This window comes from Rhinolophus sinicus, linkage group LG03 (genome assembly GCF_036562045.2).
Source record: "Rhinolophus sinicus isolate RSC01 linkage group LG03, ASM3656204v1, whole genome shotgun sequence".
Taxonomy (NCBI): domain Eukaryota; kingdom Metazoa; phylum Chordata; class Mammalia; order Chiroptera; family Rhinolophidae; genus Rhinolophus; species Rhinolophus sinicus.
The window spans coordinates 41,887,055-41,911,633 of record NC_133753.1 but is presented as its reverse complement, the minus strand read 5'-3'; the positions used below and the strand labels follow the sequence as shown (position 1 = coordinate 41,911,633).

Sequence of the window (24,579 nt, the reverse complement as noted above, 5' to 3'; positions counted from 1 at the left end):
GCTTAAGCCATTGATTTTAGATTTCTTCTTTTCTAATATAAGCCTTTAATGCCATAAATTTTCCTTTAAGCACCATTTTAAATCTCGATATGTTGTATTTTCATTTTCATTGACCTCAAACTATTTTCTAATTTCCATTGTGACTTCCTATTTGACCCAGTGGTGATTCTGAAGTGTGTTGTTTAATTTCCAACTCTTTGCAGATTTTCCAGATATCTTTCTGTTACTGATTTCCAGTTTAATTCCATTGTTTCCAGAGACATCCCTTTGTATGATTTAAATCCTTTGAAATATATTGAGGTTTGTTTTAGGCCCAGAATATGATATATGTTGGTAAATGTTTCTTTTTGTCAATTAAAAAATATATATTTTGAAATGAGGTGGGAAAGTCAATGTGAATTTTTCCAGAGTTACCTTGTCTGAAGTTCACACCAGGTTAAAGTTAGTCTGGAAAATTAACTTTCTGGCTCAGTACCCAGGGAGCCTGGGACTGTGCCAAGCCCAGTGGTAGTTAAGGTTGGGAGCAAGTGCACCAGTTATTTACGCCTAAGTGGCAGTGAACCAGAAAGCTAGCGTGTCTTGCAGCTGCACCAGTTGTTTTGTTTGGAGGAAGTTGGATTAAAATATGAGAGAACAACTTTGAAAGGGAGACAAACAGTGGACGTCACCATTTAGCACCAAACAGAGAAGATACTATGGCCTCTATACTGTCTAACCACAGGCAGTTCGTTCAGTTGGCAGGACTGAAATTGGTTTTGATATTAAAGAATTATAACTCTTGTGAAGTACAGTTCTTGGAAAGCTGAGGAATGCTCTGATATGAGTGCTCTTCTTCTCAAGAAAGGCCAACAGTGACACAACATTATCATTTCACAATTGTAGTGACCTTTAATTTGCAGCTCTACACAATCAGAATACTTCCATGTCCCTGGATAACATGAAAAATACCGTGGTATTTCAATCATTTAAGGAAGCAATAGACATTCAGTAGAGTAACACATGGGAAGAGAAAGAGCCTGGCAGTTGGAGTGAGAACACCAAGATTTTTGCCTTCTTACTGGTGTTTGATCTTGTGCAAGATAATTACTATTGCGTAAACAACAAGAGTAACTATTTAACTAGTGCTTACCTCATGGCAGGCATTATACTAAGTATAGTTTATACATGAACCTCACCACAACCCTAGGACGGGGGCATCGATATAATCCTGAAGTTTAGATGAGCAGAGTGAGTTTTCCAATGGATAAGTAACTTACCTAAGGACACAAAGCCGGTGAGTTGTGAGGTGGGGATTGGAATGCGGGCAGTCTGACTCCAGAACCTTTGCTCCTAACTGATTTGCTAATGCTACCTAACGCAGAGGGGTGGTGGTCAGGTGGTCAGGATTTTTATGTTAATGTATAGGATATTGGGAGTTGGCCCGAAGTACTTACAATGCACCATGTAGTACCCTCCTCCTTTTGTTTAAGCTGCCAGGAAGGTGAGTCTTGTCGTTATGCTTCCTTCTCACAGTAGCGCAGTATCTTTGTCTGTGTGCAGCCCCCACACTCTGGAGAACAAACCGCCATGAGGTTGGGCAGAACAGTGATACCTCATCTCAGTGTTGGACCCAGGGGCAATATTGAAGCTTTTTTCCCCCCCAATTATATTTCCTCTAAGGAAAAGGGAGTTGAGTCACTGTGATTTAAAATGACACTATAAAGCCACTTGAGGAAATACTTGAATTTACTTTCCCTGCTTTAATTGGATTTGGAAAGGAAATAGTTTCCGGGGCACATACAGAAAATAATTAATAACTACCATTTAGGGGCACTTATGTTTCAGGCTCAATAATCATCTTATCTCTAATCTTTGTAACAATCCAATGGTTGGATTTATTAAGTAGTTGGAATTATTAAGTGCCCCATTTTATAAAAGAAGTGGCTGAGGCTATGAGAGGTTGGTCAGTGTAGACGAGGCCATCCAGCTATCCAGGGCTGAAGGCAGGTGTCTAACCCAACTCCACCTACTTCCAAGCCCATGATCTGGCGGTGGTGATGGAATTATGACAACAAAGAACATCTGTGTCCTCAGATGCCCAAGGGAGCTGACAACAGGCAGAACTGCTGGTCCAGTCCTGATACCCAACAACCAAAAGAGAAGCCAGGTGTCAGCCACGTCCGTCCTGACCATTCACTGCTACCCGTTACAAAACCAGGCATGTAAAAACTTTCCCCCTTATCTGGAGATAGTAAAGCGTGCTGAATAAAAGTCAATATTGGAAAATCAATTTAAATAAAATAAGAGCCCCTATCATCTTTGACTTACCTGTGGGCTCAATCAACATAAAGTGTTTTCACCCCTAATTAACATAACCTTAGTTATTTTGTGTGTATTTTTCCCTTTAAATACTTACTGCATTTTACATATGGCAAGCCATCCTTTTAAAGCATCTCTTCTTGTAAAACTTTGCTTTCTCAGTCTTCCTTTAGCAACCTCAAAAAAATTTTTTTTTGCATTTTCAGATTTTAAAACAACCCCCGCCCCCCCCCATACTTTCACCAACAAATTCAAATGTCATGTGAGTTCAGTGATATTGTCACTAACCCCCTAGAGGGTTTATGTCACTGGTCCTGTGCTACCAGAGGGTGAGTCAATGTACATGACAATCTTTCTTCCAGAAATAAGTCTCAGAACCTCAAGGTGTATGTCTCTTTGCCACTTTGGACAGTTGCTAACCACACTTACTCATAAGGCAATCTAAGTACATTTCTATGATTTTATGATTTTTGAATCATGACATTCTGGGGCAAAGGTAAATTTATGAAACAAATAGGAAAGAACACGAATAACTTACTGAACTTCAGCTTAAAGCTGTGACAGAGAGAGCGCTGATTGGAGAGCAGACTTTTCTTGAATGCTGATGTGCGTCAGACACCATGCCGAGCCCTGGAGACTAAGCAATGACTTTCCCGAGATCAGCGCTCCATCTGTGCAGACAGGTCTGCCTCCTCACCCAGGGGCTTTCCTCCAGGAGGAAACTAGATAGGAGAACTTGGAGGGCTGGTGTTTACATTGTACTTTTTGCTTTGCAAAAACTTCACAAAGGTCTGTGAAAGAGAGAGGGCACATCTGGCATGTGGGGAAACATCCAGAAAATTTCAATGACTTGCCCAGAGTCAACAAGCACCTTTGTTCTAGGCAACAAGCAGGCGTAAAACCTGGGTCTCAATTCTTAGTTGTATTCTTTCCACCTGCTGTATCATATTGTGGCTTCTAATCAGACAGCTCTAATTCTGTGGTTAAGAAATATAAACCTGCCTTAAGAAAACCCAATAGTAAAATAGAAATAGTCATGTGTATGACAAGGTGAGGAAGGAATGGAAGAGAGGACTGGGAGTATAAATTACTTCCTTTCAAAAAATATTCTTCACTTCAGTGAGATTTCTTTTCATAGATTGTTTTAGAAATACATCCATTTCGTGCGTGGGGTTAATAAAAGTCCTCTCAACTTCCCCTTCCCTTAAAGAAACTTTGTGATGCTTATTCATTGTTATCTAAATAACTCTTTGTACAAACAAACCTCTGGCACCCAAGATACATTTGTCATGTCAACCATTGAATTTTTAGGCGTCTATTGGTCTAAAAGATCTAAATAGTTTCATAAGATCATCTTTAAGCTGCATGCATGCCAAGGATTGAACGAAGATCATAGTTGTAACCACATGCAGAAATCCTATTATTGTAAATAGCTTTCACAGGAATGGCTCATCGTCAAATATTAATAGTGCGATATTACTGTGAGGTATCTAAAGCGAACCCATGTGAAGATCCTTGTAAAAAATACTCATTTAAACAATATTCCCCCCCAAAACAATAAGAAATCCTTCACCTCAAACAGCAACATATGTATTTTTCTACAGTATCATCTGACTTGATTTTCACCAGTAAGAGCATGAACTCGAGAGCCAGACGACCTGGGATCAAATCCAGCTCTGCTATGAACCATCTGTGATAACTTGAGCAAGTTACTCAACCTCCTGATGCTTCATTTGCATTATCTGCAACATAGAGATTAGTTACTTCTTAACGTTGTTGTGAGGATTAAATGAGTGCTATATCCGTGTTAGCTTTCACTGTTATTGTCGTCATGATAGTAATAATCTCAGTATACTAATTTTTCTGTTCAGATAGAAATTTCATTTAGTACTAAAATGTATTCCACACTTAACTGAAAACATATGTAAATTTATAGACCCACTTTTGGCCTACCAATCAAGGAAGATCATTTTCTTTTCAGTCGTTCAGAGTCCTAAGCAACTCTCCTGGGGTTCTATTCAGGAAGCCAATGCTTCCCACCGCCGGGGCAGCTCTCTTCCCACATCATGCCACTGCTCCTGGGACGAGCGCTAAGGAAGGAGACAAACAGCCTGTGCTGCAGAGCGGATCAGACCTGCGTTCTACCCTTTTTTGGCTGTTAAACCAGGACAATTACTTCCTGTATTGGTCTGGGATCTGTTTTTGTTGATTTTTTTTTAAGTGTTTTTTTAACTAACCTTTTTATTTTGAGGAAGTTGTAGGTTCACATGCAGTTGTAAGAAGTCACACAGAGATCTCTTTAACCAGTGTCCCCCAGTGATAACATCTTGCAAATCTATTGTACAATATCAGAACTGGATATTCACATTGATAAAGTCAAGCTACAAAACAGTTCTCTCAGCACAAGTATGCCTCAGGTTGCCTTTCTCCCCACCTCTGACCCCTGGTTGTGAATAAGTTTTCCTGTGGGCATGGGTGTTCATTTCTCTTGGCTAAATACCTCGAATTGAAATGGCTTGGTTGTATGGTAAATGTATGTTTAACTTTCTAAGGTACTGCCATAGGGTTTTTCAAAATGGCTACTATTTTTCATTCTCATCAGCAATATATGAGAGTTCCAGTTGCTCCACATCCATGCAAGCACTTGGCACTGTCAATTTTTTTTTTTTAACTTTTATTTATCTTAAGTGTGTTTTTCCAGGACCCATCAGCTCCAAGTCAAGTAGTTGTTTCAATGTAGTTGTGGAGGGTGCAGCTCACAGTGGCCCATGTGGGGATCGAATGGGCAACCGTGGTGTTAAGAACATCGCGCTCTAACCAACTGAGCTAACCGGCTGCCCCTTTCTTTTTTTAATAGTAGTAAATTACACATAGTATAATGTGTATGGCTGCTCTAAGATGGGACTCATTAAAAACATTACATAATAAGTGGCAGGTAAGATTTTGTGGATTGCTTAAGTATCTTGAAATTCTCTCCCGATATGGAGAGGATATATACATAGACTCCCACTGCTAACTGAAATGTAATTTCCTTTCTATATTCTATTCTGTAGTTTTATAATCTACTTTACTTATATCTTTGATCTACCATGAGTGCCGTAGCTTCATTTTCACTGAGTGCAACAGAAATAGTCTAAAAATATACTGTCTGGTACATAGTAGATACCTATGCCAGTTCTGGCACTAGGAGAGGCCGTTAGTGCATGTTTCACTCCCCGCTATTCATTTCCCTAATTCAGCCAAAAGAAGAATGTTTAGAAATCATAAGAATAGGTTCTTTATACAATACCTATTGGGACATTGATCTCTTAAAACTTGTAAAAACCCAGTCAGGTATAAATTCACAGGAAAAAGATTCTTTGTCCCTGTTTGTACTCAATGATAATGATAGTAATGAAAAATAAATATTTATTGAGAGACAGTTTCCTGATACCACGTTGAATTAACACACAGTCCTTTCCTCAGGCATTAATTCCAGAAGGAAGACAAAAATATAAATAATTAGAATATAGTGTGGCAATTTTTAATACAAGCAAGTACAAAGTGTGGTATTATATTACTTTAAATTCTTTGTATTTTTGAAGAGTTACATATGTAAAGGCCAAAAATTAAAAAACAATCTTTCTTCAAGTGTTCTGTAGTCTGGTTACCATTACTATCTTAATATCAAGTAGAAACAGTTTGATATTTGATAGCGTGTGTATGTATTAATCTAACACACACACACACACATTTCAAGTTGAGAAGACAAGATTTAGCTTTTACTATAATGTGAATCACACTATGCACAATAAATATTAAGTGTACAGAACCTCGGGGCTCAGAGAGGACCCGCAATATTGCTGCTCTGACCTCCAAGGAGGAGCTGCTGCCTGGCCGCTGCTGACGATGTGTAATAAGACCGGTTCTGGAAGAGCTGGAAGCTGGAGCTAGGGAGAACTTCCAGTTAAGGAATGACAAGAAACAGGAAGTTTGTTGTTCTCCCTCTACTATCCATCCTCCTCCTAGTGTCTCCGGTTGGTCCAACCTAACTGGAAAGGATTCTTGCTGAATAGTATTACATTGCATGCATATGACAGTTTGTTAATCCATTTACCAGTTGGTGGATATTTGGGTTACTTCCACTTTCTGGCTGTCATGAATAGTGATGCTATGGGTATTTGCATACAAGTCTTTGTGTGGACATGCTTTCTCTAGGGCAGGTATTTAGGAGTAGGATTGCTGAGTCACATGGTAAATCTATGTTGAACATTTGTAAGAAACTGCTAAACTGTCTGCCAAAGTGCTGCACTATTTTACATTCGCACTAGCAATGTGCAAGCACCCATTTCTTCACAATCCCACCAATATTTGTCTTTTTCATTTTAATCATCTTGGTGTAAAAATACTGCATTGTTGAATTTGCATTTCTCTGATAACGAAGGAAATTGAAATCACATTTGACTACTTGGACGTTACCTTTTCTGGAGTGCCTGTTCAAAATCTTTTGGTCATTTTTCTATTGGGTTGCTTGCCTTTTCCTTATGAAGTTCTTTATATCTCCTGGGTAGGTCTTTTGTGGATATATATATAATGCAAGCAAGCCTCTTTTCCATTCTGTGGCTTTTCTTCTCATCCTTGTAAAGAGGTCCTTAGATGAACAGAGCATATTCATTGTAATTAAGTCCACCTAACCAATTTTTTCTTTTAAAGTCAAAGGCTTAATGTTCTATTTAGGAAATCTTTGCTTACCCTAAGTTCATGAAGATATTGTTTTCTTTTAAAAGCTTTATAGTTTGCTATATAGTTTTATACAAAGAGTGCCAAAAAATGCATATACATTTTAAGAAAGGAAATACTCAATATATACCAATAACAAAAGATGAATACAAGTCACATTTGACTTCTGCAATTACAAGAGGTGCTCAAAGTGGTTACCATCCGCGTTCAGACACTTCTGATTAAGGCGAACTACTGCTTGAGCAACGTTGACCAAGGTGTCTACTTGTATACATTTTTTTTGACAGTATATTTTAGATTTATAAGCTACTTGGTGTTTATTTTTGTTTATTGTGTGAAGTAGTCAAGATTCATTAGATTTTCCATTATTATTTTCAATAAAATTTATTGAAAAGGTTATCTTTTCCTTCACACTCCACTGCAGTGTATCTATTACACATAAGGTGATTAAACGTGGGTTTGTTTCTGGTCTCTTAATTGTATTTGTCTTTGTGCCAATGTCACACTATCTTAACTGCTATAGCAGCTTTAGCAAAACTCTGGTAGCCTAAGACTCCCAGATTTGTTTTTCTTATTCAAGATTGCCTAGACTATTCCTGGCTCTCTCCATTTTATGTAATTTTAGAATCAACTTGTCAATTTCCATAAAACATTTGCTGGGAAAACACTGAATTTTTAAATCAACTGACATCTTTACAATATCAAATCTTCAAATTGAATAACATGGCATAATCTGCCATTTATTTAGGTCTTCTTTAATTTTTTTCAGTGATGTTTTTCAGTTTTAAGTACAGAGATCTTGCATCTCATTTTATTTCTTCATAGGTATTTGATGGTTTTCTATATTATAAATGGTATCCTTTTAAAATTTCATTTATTATAGGTGTACGTATGTATAATTGTTTTTTATGTTGTGAATGCATCCAGGTGTTTTTCCAAATTTACTTATAATTTCTAAGTTTATTTGCAAATGATGGCATTTTTATTCTTTTCCAAATCTTTAATCTTTTCATTTCTTTTCTTAGTTTTTCTTGGTTTGTTGGACTAGGACCTCCAGTACAATGAATAACAAGTGGTGAGACTGAGAATATTTCACTCATTTCTGATGTCAATATACTAGATTTTAAACGAATGTTTCTTACTCTTCTCCTAATATCCATTAGGAACAGTTTAAAATTCTCAGTAAAACCTAAAATGATCTCTTCCACTAGGATTGGTATGGAGTTTCTTGGACCTTTGACACGAGATAGCAGTTATTTCTCCAAATGAAAAAGCATACAAAGCACTTGAAAAAAGCTGTATTTAAAAAGGCCCATGAGCCGGCCCGGTGGCTCAGGCGGTTAGAGCTCCGTGCTCCTAACTCAGAAGGCTGCCAGTTCAATTCCCACATGGGCCAGTGGGCTCTCAACCACAAGGTTGCCAGTTCAATTCCTCGAGTCCCGCAAGGGATGGTGGGTTCTGCCCCCTGCAACTAAGATTGAACACGGCACCTTGAGCTGAGCTGCCACTGAGCTCCCAGATGGCTCAGTTGGTTGGAGCGTGTCCTCTCAACCACAAGGTTGCCGGTTCGACTCCCGCAAGGGATGGTGGGCTGTGCCCCCTGCAACTAGCAATGGCAACTGGACCTGGAGCTGAGCTTTGCCCTCCACAACTAAGACTGAAAGGACAACAACTTGAAGCTGAACGGCACCCTCCACAACTAAGATTGAAAGGACAACAACTTGACTTGGGAAAAAAAAAAAAGAGGTCCTGGAAGTACACACTGTTCCCCAATAAAGTCCTGTAAAAAGAAAAGAAAAAAAAAGACTACATTAAAAAAAAAAAAAAGCCCCACGATAAGCCTACTAACGTGTAACATATTGAAAGGAACAGCTATAAAACAAAAATGCACTCTTCATGCCTTTCATGAACTACTTGGTGAAAAATAAAGGAGCCAATATGTTTTTCTTACCACGAGCAAGAAACTCTAATGCACATCTGACTTCACTCTCCTAATACCCAGGAGGCTTGGACACCTCAGGGTTGTTTTAAGTGGGAAATTCTACGTGGTTTGGCTGGTAAGTGAAAATTGAGTGTCACATTGAAATGTATAATCTATAGGTGCTGTAGAAATGCTGAAAAACAGAAAATAGTCTGTTAAGGAGTTAGAGCTGTCATGTAAAAGTTACGGCTTTAACTGTGATTTGAGTGAAATAAAGGATTTAAATTTTTGGTGAAAAATTAGAATTTCAGGCTGAGAGAGCCATTATGAGTCAAGCAATGGAGGTGGAGTGATCACGGCCTCTGCGTGCCAGGGTTCCAGGCTGACCAGTGAAGTAGTGTGAGAGAAGGCCGGATAGGAGGCTTAGCCAAACAAACAAACAAACAAACAAACAAAAAACACACATGGTTTTTGCAGCACTATTCACAATAGCCAAGATATGGAAACTGAAACGCCCATCAATAGGCAATTGGATAAAGAAACTATGGTACATTTGTACAACGGAGTATTACTCGGCCATAAAAAAGAATGAAACCTTACCATTTGCAACAACATGGATGGACCTAGAGAACATTATGCTGAGTTAAATAAGTCAGACGGAGAAAGACATATATCATATGATCTCATTTACATGTGGAATCTAAAGAACAGAATAAATGAGCAAACAAAACAGAAAAAGACTCATAGATACAGAGAAAAAACTGACGGTTGCTGGTGGGAGAGGGATTGGATGATGGGGGAAAAGGAGAGATTAAAAAGTACAAATTGGCAGTTACAAAATAGGGGATATGAAATACAGTATGGGGAATAGAATCAATAATGTAAGGATTATGTAGGATGTCAGATGGGTACTAGACTTATCAGGGTGATCACTTCATGGACTGTGTAGATGCCTGACCAGTGCACGGTACACCTGAAGCTGATGTAGAATAATACTGAATGTCAACTATATATGTATACATATAAAAAATATATATGTATATATATATATATATCCTCTCCCCTCACCCCCTGGATATAAAGTACAGCACAGGGAATATAGTCAATGGTATTGTAATAGTTATGTACGATGTTAGAGGGGTAGGAGACTTGGGGAGGTTATCACTTAGTGAGGGGTGTGAATGTCTAATCATTATGTTGTTTTGTACACCTGAAAGTAATACAAAAAAATCAAATTGCAAATCATGATTTGATGAAAATGCTTTTCCACGAGAACTTCTGGATTTCTTAACAAATCCACCCTACATCTCACCGAATACTTTGTCTCCTTCCACAGTATGCATGGTAGCCATAATCAATATTTATTGCCTACTATGTGTAAAGTACAGTATAAGCTGGACTTATATGTTTGTGCATGCTGTCATGTAACAAACATGCTTTCACTTAAATTTTTCTTTTAAAGAAGTCAAATGTGGACATGTACATAAATAACCAAACAGTCTACAAGGTTTGTCACCAAAAAAACCATGACCCTCAATTTCTCTCCTCCATAAACACTTTTCCTTCTTTTATCATATTATTTTGTCACTAAATAAGCTACTTTTGATTTTTAATTTTTAGGTACTATTCACTGATTTCCCACTGTGAATAGGTAATTTTTCTACCTTATCTCCCAAACATCATGTCCTCTCCCAATATAATTATTCTGCAACTTTTACTAGGTGGATATTTACTGTTAACATTATGCCATTCAACCACTGGTCACAGTTTACTAATACAGCATTTTCCTTCCCTGCAGTTAATAGCTGTCAAGTTTTAAATTTTAATCTTAGATATGTTTTTGCTTAGAAACAATATAATCACTGACTGAAGAACATCCCCTCCACCTACTTCTGGTTTCAGCCAGACAGTGAATAGTGCAATATAAGCTCAGATTTATCTCATACTCTTTTAGCTTTCTGCCTCAGGGCCTTCTCTGATACTTAAGGAGCCTACTTGGCCCAAGTGCAAGCTGCAACTTGGTACTTCCAGGAGATAATGCCCCTGGCAGCAATTCAACGAGTGAGGACTGAAAGTCTGTACATAAATGCTCCAACCACTCGCCTTTTGAGAGACAATTGTGGGAGCTCTCACACAGCTTCTCAGAAGACCGTGGTGGCATCAAGTTGCCATTGTCCTCACAGCACTGACCTCAATAATGCATCCTTTCCCCCTTCTCCTCCTCAGTTTCATAAGTCCCTGACTCCAATTTTCTGGGGTCTCTAAAATGAACTTACCCATGTTCTTTTCTCAGGCTGTTTTAGGAGGAATCTCCCACTCTGCTGGTTGTCTAACTCTTAAGATACTGAGATGCATCAGTTGTTTATTAATCTTTCTGAAAGTATCTCCAGAAGCTTCTGATATGCTTCAATGTATTTTCTATGCCTGCTGTAGTGTTCTCCTTCGATGCCCCATTGCCATCACCAGGGGTTTCCTTCATCTATCTCCTGTATTGAATCCCATTTTCTGTATCTTGTCTTCATTTTGCTTGGCTTATGCCATTTTGCTCGGCTTATTTTTATGAAGCACATCCTCTAGTAGGTTCTTGAGAAAGGCTCTACAGGAGGTAAAGGTTTCAAGAGCTTGTATAACTGAAAACGTTTTCATTTTACTCTTAGGTTTGATTAATAGTTTACTTGGATCCACAATTTTAGGTTGGAAATTCCTTTCATTTTGAAGGCGCTGCTTCTGTTGAAATTTGAAGCTATTCTGATTCTTCTTTGGTATCTGACTTGCCCCTTTTCTCTGGAAACACAGAAACATAGCAGACCTTCTCTTTGACCTTAGTCTCCCTGACATTTCATAATGATGTGTTTGGTGTAGCTGTGTTTTTGTTTTTTTTTCATCCACTGTGTTCTTTTGATCGAGAATCTGAAGTTCTTCAGTACTGGAAAAATTTCTTCAAATACTCTACTGATTTCTTCTGTTCTTTTTGGATCTCTGGGCGATTGGATATTGGGCCTCCTGGGCTGTTATAATTTTCTTAACTTTTTTTCCTCCAATATTTCCATTTCTTTTCATTTGATTTTCTGAGAAATTTCTTCAACTTTATATTCTAAACCTTCTGTTGAATTATTTACATATGCTATCATATTTTCTAAGAGCTCTTTGTTTTTTGAAAGTTCCCGTTTTCAGTATCCTACTCTTGATTCATAGTTGCAACATTTTTCTGAAGGTATTTTCTTCTCAACATTTTCTTGATATTACAAAATCTGTTTCCTCTAAGTGCTTTTCATTCCCAACTGTATTTTCTCTTTCATATTAGAGGCTTTCCTCAGATATTTTATAACTCTCAGTTGCTTAATCATGTGTAATAGCATAGGACTAAAAGACTAACTGCGACCTCAGGATGTAGGTGGTGGCAGGCTTGTCAACTATGACTTTCACTGTAGAATTATCTAGCTGGGCAGTTTGGCTAGGACACCTGTGATGCCAGGGTCTATTTAGGTCTTTGCACTTGCACTGGCCAGACTGCATAGAGAAGACTTCCAACAGTATTAGGATGGGACTATCTGATTGCCAGGATTCACGAGAGGAAGAGGACACTGGGTTTTGTATCCAGTAAGTAAATATTTCCTGTTTTTGAGTATGGTCCACTGCTATCTATTATATCCAGCACCCTCCAGCCAGAGGCCCCACTGAACATGCCCCAAATAAAGAGCCACACACGTACTGAAATGCTATGTATGTTTTTAAAGGACAATACTTTATTTGCATTACATTTTATTGTTTGCATATTGCATAGTGAAAATAACAGAGTCACAAGACTCATGGTCTGGCTCAACCACTAACTTGCTGTGTGAATTGGGTCTCTTAATCTTGCTAACCCTTTATTTCCTCATCTGAAAAATAGAAATATGATAATACCTATTTTACAGAATTGTTAAAGACCAAATGAGATAGTTATACTGTTTTCTTCCCAAGTAACTGCTCAAAATAAATCTAGTTTGCTATTGCTAACCACCTTGTTCATCATCTCAATGTTAACTGCTCTCAATAGAGGCATTAAGACAACAGGTACCGATGTGACACTTTAATTGTGAATACTAACAATAGCAAAAGAGAAGCAAACTCAAAATGGCCTTATTCTTTCTTATTTTTAAAACACTGGTTTTCATAATACTTATTTATGCTACCCCATCAGGAATTCAATTTCATTAAAATGTATTTTTCTTAAACCTATTCAAAATGAATACCTACATATGTGAAAAACCCAAGATTACACGAATAGTTGCTTTATAGCTTCCGCTCTGGTATAGTGTAAATAAAATACATAACATGGGCAGTTAAATACTCCCCCCCCCACATCAGGGATGATAATATATATGAAGATTAATTTCTTATGCATTATCCCTAATGTAAAAAAAAATAATAAATCACAGGTACATATACTGCTTGTCAAGAACACATACGCATGGTAGTCACATCTAGACATACACACCTCTTCTAACAATATTTCAACCATCATCAATATCTTCTGTATGATACCCTACAATTATTTGTAGTTGAAAACACAAAGCTCCCTGTAAGGCAATTCTGAATAATATTGTATTATAAAATACTTGTGTTAAACAAAATTGCATGTATGTATTGAACCTCCAAACAAACTGCCTTTAAACCCTCAAAGTACTACTCCTAAAAGGTAAACAAAATTTTTATACATTATATAAAAATTTAAGCTGCTCGGCAACCCTCCTTTGCTAAAAGTTAGATACCACCACTCCAGCAAGAGATTAATAAATAAAGATTAAATATTCTATTTTACAAAAACATACAGAATGGCCAATGTAAAAGTGAAAGCCTTATCTGGTAATTTCTTTATCAAATTATGTTCATTAAAAAGGAATGAAACATGGTATAAAAATGAGAAAAATGCCACTAAATTTATCTCTTTGAAGAGAATCACGTAAGTTGTTATCTAAAAATATCATGGCACCCTTGTTACAAACATTATTTTTCCTTTTTAAAAAAAGACTGTTTCCTGGAACTATAGGACTATTTATCTCATAGCTTTTATTAAGCAAACTTGACATAACCACCACACAGTGGCAAGAGATAAAATAGCTGTTTCCAGCTACAGAAAATATTGAATTCTACCTTAAAGTACAGATCATACAAGAGATATAACCCATAACAGTTAAAGCAAATAATAGTGTAGTTTGTACTGAACTTCCTTAAGATATTTTGCTTTCAGTGGAGCATATTCATTTTCCTGTCATGTGAGATCAGTTTCTGTTGCTTAGTAACTATTTTCATGTCCAGCCAAGATGTAAAGATTGCTGTGTGCAGTAGGATTTTCTGTTGGCCTACTTTCCAAAACGACAACCCTGCAATTAAACCAAACAAAAGGTTTGTGTAAGAGTAAAAACAGAGGCTGCATGCTTCAAATACTAACATCAACCCAGGAAAGAATATCATTGTTCACATTCTCATAAGATTATACAAACATCACAGATGCACAGTCAAAAATTCAGCTTTACATTTCGTAGCTTAAAAACAAAACTGAGTAAAATTGATGAATTTATGAATATTTGAAAAAACAGTCTTTTATCTTATTCCAACTAAAAACAAATTGGCTTACTCATACATGCCAATGAAAGGTGTATTAGTGTATGAATTTTCTACAACTAGCATATTATTACTTTCATAATGAAAGTAAAGTAATATAAACTTTATATTATGCATTACAGAAAAGTAGGAGAAAATAAAATTAACTATAATCCAAATGCCCAGAGTTAACCATTATTAATATTTTGACATACTTAGGTTTTTTTTTTTAGACACAAATATCTACATTTAAACAATACAATTTTATAATTGTATTGCAGTGTGGAGGTTCCTCAAAAAATTAAGATAGAATTAACACATGACCCAGCAATCCCACTCCTGAGTATCTACCCAAAAAATCTGAAAACATTGATCTGTAAAGATATATGTGCTCTGATGTTCACTGCAGCTTTATTTATGGTGGCCAAGACATGGAAACAACCAAAGTGTCCTTCGATAGTGATTGGATAAAGAAGATGTGGTATATATACACAATGGAATACTATACTGCCATAAGAAAAGATGAAATAGTGCAATTTGCGACAAAATGGATGGATCTTGAGATTATTGTGCTAAGTGAAATAAGTCAGACAGAAAAAGTCAAGAACCATATGATTTCACTGATATGCGGGATATAAAACTGAAAACAACAAAGGAACGTGACAAAGAAAGAAATAAAAACTCATAGACACAGACAATAGTTTAGTAGTTACCAGAGGGTAAGGGGGGAGGAGGGCAGTAGATGAGGGTAAATAGGATCAAATATATGGTGATGGAAGGAGAACTGACTCTGGGTGGTGAACACCCAATGTGATAGATGATATATTACAGAATTGTACACTTGAAACCTATGTAATTTTAGTAACCACTGTCACCCCAATAAATTTTAATAAAAAAAGTACAATTTTAAAAACCACTTTAAAAATTAAGAGAAAACAAAAACTTTGGTTAAGATATTATCTTAAATTCAAGGAGATAACCAATTAAGACAACCAGAACAAGGCAATGATCTGAGAAAAGCAGTTTTTTTAGGGCAAATTCTGACAGAGAATGGAGACAGAAAAAGGGAATAGTTGAAGGAGAAATTCTGGGGGGAAGGGGTTGACAGAAATAAATGACTAAAAGAACTGGCTTCTGATACCTACCCTCTATTAAGCAGAATTCTCTCATACTAGGTCTTGTTAAAGTGCTATTGGTGCCAGGACCACTGGGTGATCCACAATTTTTTTATCAGCTGTTCCTGGAGAAGCGTCTTCCATTCTAGAGTCTTTACCCAGGTGGTCCTCAAATTCTTTCTTTCTTTTTTGCAGGACAAGTTAGTAAGTTGCCACGCTCTATGGGCTTACCTTTTCTACTTACTAAGGTAGTTGCCATTTTTCAAAAAATCTCTTTCTACTTACAAAAGTCTCCTTAAAAGTTTTATGGAGTCCTAATTCCACCACCACCTTTTCCTTAAGTGTCTAATAGTTAAGCAATTATTTTGTGATTAGACTGAACTTGAAGACCAGAGGTTCTCAATCCTTGCCTCAGGACTAACACATACTACTGTAGCCAGTTTTCCTGCAGTAACAACTTTTGGTGGAAAAATAGGAGGGAATGGGTATTTTATTAGTTGTAGAGGTAGACAATATAGACTTTGGGGAATAAAAGCTACTATATTTTTTCATAAGATGGCACAGTTTTGGAACTTGCCTTTCATTTTGATAACAGAGACCCACATAATTCCTTCTAACTTAGATTAACCTCAGAAATTGGGTTGAATATTTTCTGATATAAAAGCAAACGTCAGGAGGTGCCTATTCTGTTGGATGTAATAGTTAATAGACAGTAACACACCAGGAAGAAATACTGAAAACAAAAGAGGCTAAAATATGTCATGGTACAAGAGGCATAAACACCTATATTAACACATTTTGTCTGCTGAGTATCACTATCTCTAGAATAACGATCCTCACACTGACAAAAGATTGCTTCATCGTCGACTAATGGAAATATTATTCTCTCTCTTAATAAAGATACAGGGAAATTTCATGAAGTAGCTGAGAAACCCTCTAAGAGTTTTCTTTGAAAAACAATCACAGGCTGACAGTACAATTAAGAAGAAAACCACCGAATTCCTTTGGTGATTGTAACAATCACACTATTTACCTGTCTGATCCTAATAAGCGGAAAACTCTTGTTTCATCTGAAATCTCCTGGGTAACCTATGAGAGAAAATACCGATCAGTTAATACCTTAGGCCCCATACTATTTAAATAATTTAAAAATCATTTAGATAGAGCAATTATTAAACAGAATGATAATTTATGATAGTCAATTGCTCAAATGAAATATAGTCAGGAAGTATTTTTTGACTGCCCATTAGAAATAAAACACTTATGGAAAATCTGTTATGGGTCAGGCACTTTCCTTACATTCCTCACTCCATCACTTGTTTCCTTAGAAGAACTCTTTGTGATGTGGATTATAATTCCCCTATCACTGGAGGAAAAAGAACCAAGGCTCAGAGAGGTTAAGTGACTCGCTTAAGGTCACACAACTGGTAGATCCAAGATTGGAACACGGGTTTGCTGGACTGCTGGGCCCCTGCTCTTCCCTTCCTATCACACTGCACAGAGCTGTGCTGGACGTTCCCCTGCGCCAGTGCCAGACACCCGCCTGTGTTAACTGTGGTGTTGCTCTGCTCTGTCTTCTCCAAAGCTGTGGAAGGCGCTCAGCCATGGGCAGGTACTATCCCAAAGCACTGGGAGCTTCCACTCACCCAGGGGCAACTGTTAAACGACAGGGATAGCAGTTGGTTTATAAATGCACCAGATGCCCCACCTTCAAATGAGTCAATTTTGAGGTGTGTTCTACACTCAGCGGTCGGTATGGGATTAAGCCCTGGTTGCCCATAGTGGGAACCGGTTTCTTAATGTGCTCTTTATTGGCTTTTTGCCCCTCTCCATCTTACATTCCTCACTCCATCACTGTTTTCTGGGATCTACTCCCAAATAAACTACCCACACTTGAGTTCTGGTCTTAAGGTCAGCTTCTGGAGGAACCCAGATTACAACTGTGTGGATATAAAATAAATATAAAAATTGTCTGTTAACACGAATTTGCAGTCTAGCTGGCAAGATAGAAGTAATGAACTTGAATCAGAAAATAAATTACATGCTATACTAGGTGGAGTTAATTTTCAGAGTATTAAGTTCAGAAATGTTCCAATCATCATGGACTGGCTTGGCTGAACATTACTTTAAGAATATTACAGCTCAGCCCAGGCTGAAGTGTGAGAACATAAGCAGAAAGAAAGAAGTAAGCATGATGAGTTAAAAATAAGAAATAAAACTTGTACTTGACATCGTGAGCAGCAGGTATCTCTATAGATTTCTAACCAAAGAAGCGACACAATCAAAGTAGCATCTAAGGACAATTAATCTTATAGTAGTAAGTAGGCCTATAGGCTTCATTAAATCCAAGGACCTGGTGACAGAGGTTGGTAACTAGATAAACTGACATATTCAAAGACAGGATTTATGTTATTTTCTCTTGGAAATATTCTAATTCCTCATTTATATTAGAGGTGGAAATATTCAGTAATATATGAATAAGAGTGTAGATAAAACTAAAGGTAATTCAAATAGAAGACTTGAAGCTTTAAAATAAGTCCACAGATTTGTGAGGCCATGCTATACAGGAATGACACAGGTACTCACACAAAAGGGAGAGGTCTGTTAGTTCTGTCTTAGCTATTAGGACTCATCTCTCAAGGTGGGAGCCCAGGTCTCATCTCCTGCATGAAATGGATCCTGATTATCTCAGCTAACAGTGATTTTTGGAGACCCTTCAAATGCAGGCTCTGCCTCCTAACTAGCTATGTAACTCTGGGCAAGTTACTTAACTACTCTGTGCCTGTAAAAATCTGAGATATGAATAGTACTTATTTATAAAGTGCCAGGAACCCAGATGTTATAAAGTTTGAAATTATGTATAATTATAATTCACTATGCCTTACAATGCTATAATAATAATGTCTTGCACGTAGCTGGTACTCAGTAAATATTTATTAAATGAGTTAATTTTCTTAGATTTTCCTTAGTCCTGTGATCCAATACTTATCAATTTAGAATTTTAAATAATTTAAAAAAGCTATACACTTCTAGATCATGGAAAAGCCTTATTAAATTTAGAAAAGTTTAGTAGCCATATTTACAAATTACAAATTAAAGGACTGAAATTGTATAAACTCATGTTTGACAATTAATTGTGGCCACTGAGAATTATACAATAAATCAAAACTGAACATCTGAAGGAATAATACTGGCAAGTTTGCTCTACCAGTTCATAGTACTAAAGGCACTAAACATGGTAATGTGGGTCCAGAGAGAAAATGTCTAAAATGAATGTTTCAACATTTAAAATCTTTTGTGGGAATCACTGGAGGTAATCTGAGAAAACTTACCTCATCTGATTTGAAGCTTTTACCCTGCATTCCATGTTTCCAGAAAGCCAACACACTGTCTTGAAGGCATACTAAAAAAGGTAAGGGAGAAGTGAAACTAAAATAAAGCACAGAGTAATTCACCATACATTTTTCTTAACTGTTTTTAATAAATGATAACATAAGGCTAGTGCTTGGTGCAAAATTCCACTGTCTAGACCATTAGTTCCCAACATTTTTGTGGCTAAGCCATGCCTAAGCTAAAATAATTTATTGAGGCAGAGTCACGTAAGTTGTCAAAGACACATACAAAAGGCATTCATTCAAACATGGCTAACTCCTGATGAGTTGATATCAGCATATTAGTATTTTTTTCATATATTATCTTTTGTCTTAGGTGAATACAATAATAAAAACATATACAATTGGTTTTTTTGATAAAAACATGGTTATTTAAATATTGTTATATAATTCGAATATTTATTAAGGTGTCTTTTATTTATGTTCACACTTTCCCTATTATAAAATTACATAATAAAACCCCCGACCTGTCTCACAATCCAAAATTTAACCACACACTGAATATTTACTATCTTTGAGCCCACTCTTATTCAGAGGAGTACTCAGTTACAACACTCACTGCTGCGGTCCCCAGCCCCTCAGGCCTCTGGGGCACCCTGGGCCTTTGCTCACTGCTCACATGTGGATTCACAGATTTGAGCCAAACTTGCCCACCTTCCTGATGGCTTTAGGTTCAGGAGTGACCAGGACCCCACAGTGTGGCCACCACATGGTATGGCACAGCCCTTCCTACCCTCCGACCCATCTCCTATGCTCCCCCGCTGCGGTGGCCTGAAGGTCTTGGAGGGAAACTTGTTCTTGCTGTGCCTTGTCCATCTCTGTGTCCTGCTTGGTGACAACCACAGGCCTGGGTCCAATGAGGTCACTTAGCATTTGAGAAACAGAGTGAGCAGGCCCCATAATTAGAGAAAGCAGTGGAGCCTCTGGGCTCTTCCTATCAGAGGATGGGATCATTAAAGTGCAATGAGAGAGGGAGAAAGAATGAGCGAAAGAACCCATTTGACAGCTGAAGAGTTAGCCATATGTCCTATGCCAGCAAAGGTGATGTGAGAAAGTGACTGAAACTTACTGTATTTTTCACTAGAATGGTGACTGTAAAAAGTTAATGTAAGAATGTCTTGGAAACATAATTTAGCTCAATAAAAATTAAAAGGATTTTACAATAACAAATCACACGAGTTTCACTAACTGTGATGAATACAAAACTCAGTTACTAGTTTTATTTTTAAAAGGTGACTTAAAGGGACTTTTTTTTACCCAGAAGGATACTTGTAATTATTCCAAGGTTCACTGGCAAGGAGATATGGTAGCCTAGGAGGAACAAACTTTTGTGTAACAATTAAAATTCTCTAAAATATTTGGCACATATGAAAAAGTTGAGGTGCCAATGTGTTTCAGTTAAAATGAAGACTTAGAGGTCTCTAAGTCAGATTCTCTGCTGAAAATACTAAATTTTAGAAACTGACATACAATATCCAGGACATAAAGAAATAAAAGGAAACAGTTCCAAAATTCCTTTTGTCCTGGCATCTACATAAAGTTTAGGTTTTCTGCTTCAATAAATTAGGTTTTGCAATCATAAATTATCTTTATGTAAGATATTTACACAGAGGGATGAATGTACTTTGCAACAGGGTAAAACTCCAGTTGAGAAACCATTAAAATATTAAAAAATAAAAATCCTGTCTAAATAACGAGAAACGTATTTAAAAGTATATATACATTTAATTATAAAATACATATATTTTTTATTGCCCAAATAAAAACTGCCAACTTTGTTTTAACTATTTTTAACTTATAGTAGAATTATTATCATAAATTGTTCACAATGTTTCCAGCCACAGTATTTTTTTCCTAAGTTCCATCACCCCTGGGGAAAATACTGACATATAATCAATGAGGATGCAAACAATAATAAAATACAATAATTTCTATCATAAAACCAATGAGTATTACCGAGTAAAATACTCATTGACAAGGAAGCAAATTAAAATGGCATCTTAGTTTCCAAGTCCTGCGGGAAAGTAGTTATTTACATAGAAATGATTATCAACACACACCAAGCAAAATCTTACACGACAAAGAATGACAGCATATCTAATACCATTAATCATATCACACAAATACCTTCATGGTTTGGAAAGAATTGGGAGAAGTATAATTCACTTGATGCAGCAAAGGGAACAATAAACAGAAATTTTAAAAATGATTTCAAGTTTTAAATATTCAGGAAAAATAAAAGATTTATTACAGTCTAGATCTGCACTGTCCAATATGATAGCAACGAGCCACATGTGGCTATTTACATTAAAATTTAAATTAATTAAAATTAAAAAAATTAAAACTAAAATGTAGCACTAGCCACATTTTAAGTCCTTAACAGGTGTGGTTAATGACTACTACATTTAAAAGCAAAGAAGACATTTCTGTATTACAGAAGCTTCTATTAGACAGTGCTGGTCTAGACAACCCTAAGTAAAGAATGAACAAAAAAACAGGTATTCTAGTATTATTAAAAAAAATAGACTTACCTACAGATTCAATGCGAAAATCAAAAGTTAGCTCAGAGGCCAGTTTCTTACTTGATTTTAGTTTTCCTTGTAGATTTACAATTTTTACAAATTCTTAGAAAAAGAAAAAACATGTTAAGACCGGAAACCCAAATCTGTTAAATATAACTTGATATGTAGATTTTACATGGATATGGAACAGTATTTTTAACAAAGCTCAACTATTTATCTTGATTCAAACATGCCCAGTGAAAAATTATCATTAATATGTTTTTTAACATACACTGTAAGAGTGCCTCCTTTGGTAAGTGGTAATTCTGTTTGTATATTATTTTCTTTTTTATATAGTATAGATTGAACAGTTTAAAAGTGGCTACCTTGGTGCAGTAAGAATGGATTTTTCCCCCTTACAAATGACATAACATATAATCAGTACTACCTGCAGTCATTCATGACTTTAGGACCGAGTACTACTATACAGAGGAGCAACAAATAGTACTCTCGAGGGTCACAATTTCTCCATAAGTCAACTCTGGGATACATCACTCTATTTCCCTTTCATCTATTTGTTTTCTAATTTAACCATCTCAGCTCTGATTTGGAAGATACCTTCTCTTTGCATTGCTTTCAAATCTGTCTAACATGATTTGTGATTTCAGGCCTATCTCTATTGCTGCTTACTAAAACAGATTTATATTGCATAGTTGGTAACTCACTTCTGAAGTTTTACACTGCTCGTAAAAACAACAACAACAAAAAACAACTCAAGAAAGTCAACTTTCCATTTACGTTGAATAACTGGGAAACGGAGAGCTTAGTTAATCAAAGGTTTTAAAATTTTTTTGATAAAATACATAAATCAACAAAATGAAAACTAAGCAAATTTATTTTCCTTGGATGACTCAGAAGGTAGTAGAGAGTAATATTAAAGGTTCAACATTATTAAAATTTAATTCTGATGATGTGATTATTTGGTTAATCAGTATAGAACTTTCCACTTGTTTGGCAAAAAAGAATTTATTAAATTCATTTATGAGTAATCTAATAACACTCCAATCTTATCAGTATTCAAAAAATCAAAGTACTTAAAAAAGGGATGATGGGTGAATGAAACACTTCGGGTTTTGGTTTACTTATCTATAATATTAGATGATTTTTATGACTCTATAAGGAAAATCGACTAGGGGACACAGGCAAATTCAGTAGCAGAACAATTTTTACAATAACCCTGAACACCTATGGGCAAGTTCAGTAATTTAAAAAATACTGGAATGGATCAAACATGGCAAATATTGCCAAGGTTAAAATATAATTTCAAGTCTAGGTGAATTTCACCTTGCAGGATTCACTGCATAAAAATAAGGTGGGTTTTAAGAACCAGAGTACTTTGTTTATAAACCTGAAATACGTGTTTTTAAAAGTTTTTTCCTGCTTCTCAACTGCTTATAGTACAACACAGTTCTATCAGCAATATATAGATGATGTATTATAGAATTGTACACTGGAAACCTATATATTCTTATCAACCAATGTCACTCCAATAAATTTAATTTCAAAATATATTTCCATCTGCATCAAAAGTATCACTAGAGATAAGTGTGTCAAATCTATCTGTATATTAAAATCTCATTCTGATACGATTCCAAAAGTTCACGTTTCATGATTCTAAGTGACCATATTAGTGCAGTTATGTGTCACGCTGATGATGATTTGGTCAGCGATGACCAAATATATAATGGTGGCCCCATAAGATGATAACGGAGCTGAAAACTTCCTGTCACCTAGAGAGGTAGCCATCATAACATTGCAGTACAATGAATTATTCACATGTTGTGGTGATGGTGGTGTAAACAAACCTACTTTGCTGCCAGTCATATAAAAGCATAGCACATATAATTATATACAGTGCATAATACTTGATAATAAATGACTATGTTACTGGTTTATGTATTTACTACATTATACTTTAGTGTACTCTTTCTACTTATTAAAAATCAGTACACTGTGTTATGCTGGCAGCAGCCGCATATTCACATATCTCACATTTACAGCATCTCTTGATTGTATCATTTTCTTTTGTGCTTGATTTAATCTACTGCAGTACATGCTGTACAAGCCTGTAGCCTATGAGCAATGTAGCCTCATGGCCTACCTGTGTAGTAGGCTATACTACCTAGGTTTGTGTAAGTGCACTTTATGATGTTTGCACAATGCAAAACTGCCTAACGATGCACTTCTCAGAATTTAATATTCCTGTCCTTAAGTGGCACATCTATATACCTTCTATTTTTTTTCATTAATTATAATGATATGAAAACACTCTGAATACTTTTACACAGAATTGTATTCAGAACAGTTTTATAAAGAATTTTACCCCAAGGTTATGGCAAACTGTTCTAGTATAATGTTCCCAAGTACACCAAACAAAGAAAAAAGTCACAGAGAATAGTACTGACAAACAGATCAATTAATATTTATTATATCTGTAGCCAATTTAGGTTTTTCATCAATAAAACAAGCCTAAACTTAAGGTGAAAAAAGGGAAAATCTTCAATTTTGGTTTAAGAGAATCACTTCCATGAAAATATGTTATATCGAGTAGTATACTCAGAATAAACTTTAAAATAGTACTTACTATCTAAACACACTAAAACGGTATCTCTCTCCAACTGTGTTACATGAATGGAATCTAACTGTTGGCTGCCTTAGGGAGAAAGAAAAACAAGGTTACAGTTACACAGTATGCTTTAAAAACTAGAGCTTAGAAAAGAATACAAATTCTGACTTTTTCTGTGATTTAAAACTAGCCTTTGAAATTTAACATAGAAATTACATTTTGTGATATCTTTTCAAAAAAATGTATGTAGGTCAACTTAGGAGAACAAATGTTAATCTTATGCATGGCTAACTGAGCTAAGCTCAATATTACAGTTAATGAATACCTTAGCTAGTTCTAGAAAGGTGAGTTACAAAGATAAAATGAAGCAAAGGATAAATATGGAAAAGAAAGTAAGATACATGCTATACAATGCCTAAGA

The 24,579-nt window shown here is 36.1% G+C and overlaps 1 protein-coding gene across 4 annotated transcripts in view; it reads right to left on the bottom strand.

Moving 5' to 3' along the window:
• Positions 1-12,662: 12,662 nt before the first annotated feature.
• MAP4K5 (mitogen-activated protein kinase kinase kinase kinase 5) overlaps positions 12,663-24,579 on the bottom strand; it is a 90,150-nt gene continuing 78,233 nt past the window's right edge. For 3 of the 4 annotated variants that reach the window (XM_074327484.1, XM_019725664.2, XM_074327485.1), the window contains exons 28-32: positions 24,177-24,245; positions 21,563-21,655; positions 18,972-19,042; positions 16,673-16,728; positions 12,663-14,304 (exon numbers count right to left, since the gene is read on the bottom strand). In XM_074327484.1, the coding sequence (XP_074183585.1) occupies positions 14,217-14,304; positions 16,673-16,728; positions 18,972-19,042; positions 21,563-21,655; positions 24,177-24,245 (377 nt within the window). In that variant the 3' untranslated portion in view covers positions 12,663-14,216. Of the gene's footprint in view, positions 14,305-16,672; positions 16,729-18,971; positions 19,043-21,158; positions 21,197-21,562; positions 21,656-24,176; positions 24,246-24,579 lie in introns of all 4 variants that reach the window. The other variant, XM_074327486.1, reaches the window with a different exon arrangement.